General features: G+C 45.3%; 1 protein-coding gene and 1 non-coding gene across 2 annotated transcripts; one reads left to right on the top strand and one right to left on the bottom strand.

Moving 5' to 3' along the window:
* The first annotated feature begins 756 nt into the window (after nucleotides 1-756).
* Nucleotides 757-1,216, top strand: LOC123966791 (histone H2B 1/2-like). The gene has a single exon (XM_046042903.1). It carries the CDS (start codon nucleotides 791-793, stop codon nucleotides 1,160-1,162), a length of 372 nt encoding a protein of 123 aa, XP_045898859.1. The 5' UTR covers nucleotides 757-790; the 3' UTR covers nucleotides 1,163-1,216.
* A 346-nt stretch (nucleotides 1,217-1,562) lies between these two features.
* trnad-guc lies at nucleotides 1,563-1,634 on the bottom strand. The gene has a single exon. It is a non-coding gene; the product is annotated as a tRNA-Asp (tRNA).
* Between the last annotated feature and the right edge of the window lie 725 nt (nucleotides 1,635-2,359).

Genomic DNA, 2,359 nt, shown 5'->3' with positions numbered 1-2,359 from the left:
GTACGCTCTGAAGAGGCAGGGCCGCACCCTGTACGGCTTCGGAGGCTAGACCCGGTCCAGACCCGCTGAAACACAAAGGCCCTTTTAAGGGCCACACATCTCATCTAAAGTCTGTCCTGGTGTGAGCTGTTAAACTGAAACATGTTACTGCAGGTTAAATCTGGCTTCTCAAGATGTTCCACAAAGTGGGGATGAAAATACCAAAGTCTTAAATGGAAAGAAGAAACAAAAAGCTAAATGAGTTCAACTCTTTATGGAAACACTGGGTACAAAATCATTTCCTTACAGGTTAAATAGTTCAACATACTAAAGCTGAACTCTTCACCAGGTGTGTTGGTGTTAATAATAAAAAAATTAATCTGGTGACCTTCATCTGTGCAGGTGAACACTGCAGACCTCCTACCATCATCTGAAATGATTGGCTGTTTGACTATATTTAGGTCAAACTTTTCATCTTAAACTTCTCACATGTGAGAATTTGCTGCCTTTTTCTTTATTTTAGTTATTTTTGAGGTTTTGACTCTTGGTTGGACATGAAGCTTTGTGGCATTTCTTACTATTTTCAGAATTTTTACAAACCAAACAACCAGATTAATAAAAATAATTGCTGTTTGCAGCCGATACGGAATATTTCAAAATGAGTTTGTGGCGCATGCTCAGTCTCGTTTAAATCTCAGCCAATCCTGTACGAGGAACAGCACAGTCTCATTTGCATCAAGCGCATATAAACGTGCCGCCTCAGCGGTTGAGATTCATTCGTTGAAGACTGTTTCACACGAAGTTAACAAAGATGCCTGATCCGGTTAAGGCTCCGAAGAAGGGCTCAAAGAAAGCCGTCTCTAAGAGCGTCTCCAAGACCGGCAAGAAGAAGAGGAAGACCAGGAAGGAGAGCTACGCCATCTACGTGTACAAGGTCCTGAAGCAGGTCCACCCCGACACCGGCATCTCGTCCAAGGCCATGCTGATCATGAACTCGTTCGTGAGCGACATCTTTGAGCGCATCGCCGGCGAGTCCTCCCGTCTGGCTCACTACAACAAGCGCTCCACCATCACCTCCAGGGAGATCCAGACCGCCGTCCGCCTGCTGCTGCCCGGTGAGCTGGCCAAGCACGCCGTGTCTGAAGGCACCAAGGCCGTGACCAAGTACACCAGCTCCAAGTAAACCCGCTGATACACCCAGCAACACAAAGGCCCTTTTCAGGGCCCCCACTGTTTATACTAAGAGCTGCATTCCTCATGATTGATAACTACCCTCCATGTGTTTCTTAAATTCACATGTTTGTTTCTCAGTTTCTTGTTTTTCTGTTTACGCCACACGTGTTTCAGTCTCAACATATTACAAAGTTCAAAGTAATAATAAACAAATATAATAAAACACACAATTTATTTATACAGCGAGTGTATCGTAAAAGACTCGACGACAACAACCCAGCTGGCTTCTAGCGTTACTTACTCTGACATAGATTCTAGAGTAAAGGGGATTTGGGATCAAATGAGATGTCCATTGTATGGATGGATTTTCATATTAATCACATCTGAGACTTAAGAAGGAAAATAAGTTTCTCCCCGTCGGGGAATCGAACCCCGGTCTTCCGCGTGACAGGCGGAGATACTGTCCACTATACTAACGAGGAAGGTACATCAGTCAGTCCTCGAGGCAAAGCAGATTCACGGAGCCTCTAACAGCTGAAAATGATTCAACAGTAGTTTTTTAACCGCAAGGTGGCGCTGTTTCCTCTCCTGTCTGTTTATAGAGCTGCTGAAGGAGAATTACCAACTGAAGTCCTGTGTGCACGTTACTCTTCTCGCCCACTATGACCCTGCTGTAAACCATATTATCTTTATTTCATTATATGACATTATTCCACAGCTTCACTAAAGAGGCTTCCTCATTTATTATCCAACGAAGGTTAAAATCAAGGGCAACTGCTGTTCACCTGCATCCCCACCATAGAGGCAGTAGAAACCGTAAGGAAACGGCTAACACAAGACAACACCCTGGACAACAGAACCAGCCTCAGCCCTGACCAGATCTGCAAATTACTCGACCTCTGTCTAAACACCACCTACTTCCAGTACAACGGTGGATTCTACAGACAGAAGCATGGCTGTGCCACGGGCTCACCGGTATCCCCGATTGTGGCAAACATCTACATGGAAGAAGTGGAGAACAAAGCCTTAAACTCCTTCAGAGGAACAGCACCGAGCCACTGGTACAGATATGTGGACGACACCTGGGTCAAAATTAAAAGCCAGGAAGCGCAAGCCTTCACAGAACACATCAACTCTGTGGACAGTAACATCAGGTTCACACGAGAAGATGTTCACAACAACAGTTTGGCCTTCCTGGACTGCGCTG

This window comes from Micropterus dolomieu, unplaced genomic scaffold, assembly GCF_021292245.1.
Source record: "Micropterus dolomieu isolate WLL.071019.BEF.003 ecotype Adirondacks unplaced genomic scaffold, ASM2129224v1 contig_14238, whole genome shotgun sequence".
Lineage (NCBI taxonomy): Eukaryota > Metazoa > Chordata > Actinopteri > Centrarchiformes > Centrarchidae > Micropterus > Micropterus dolomieu.
Note: the sequence above shows the minus strand (reverse complement) of the source record. Positions and strands in the feature narration are given on the sequence as shown.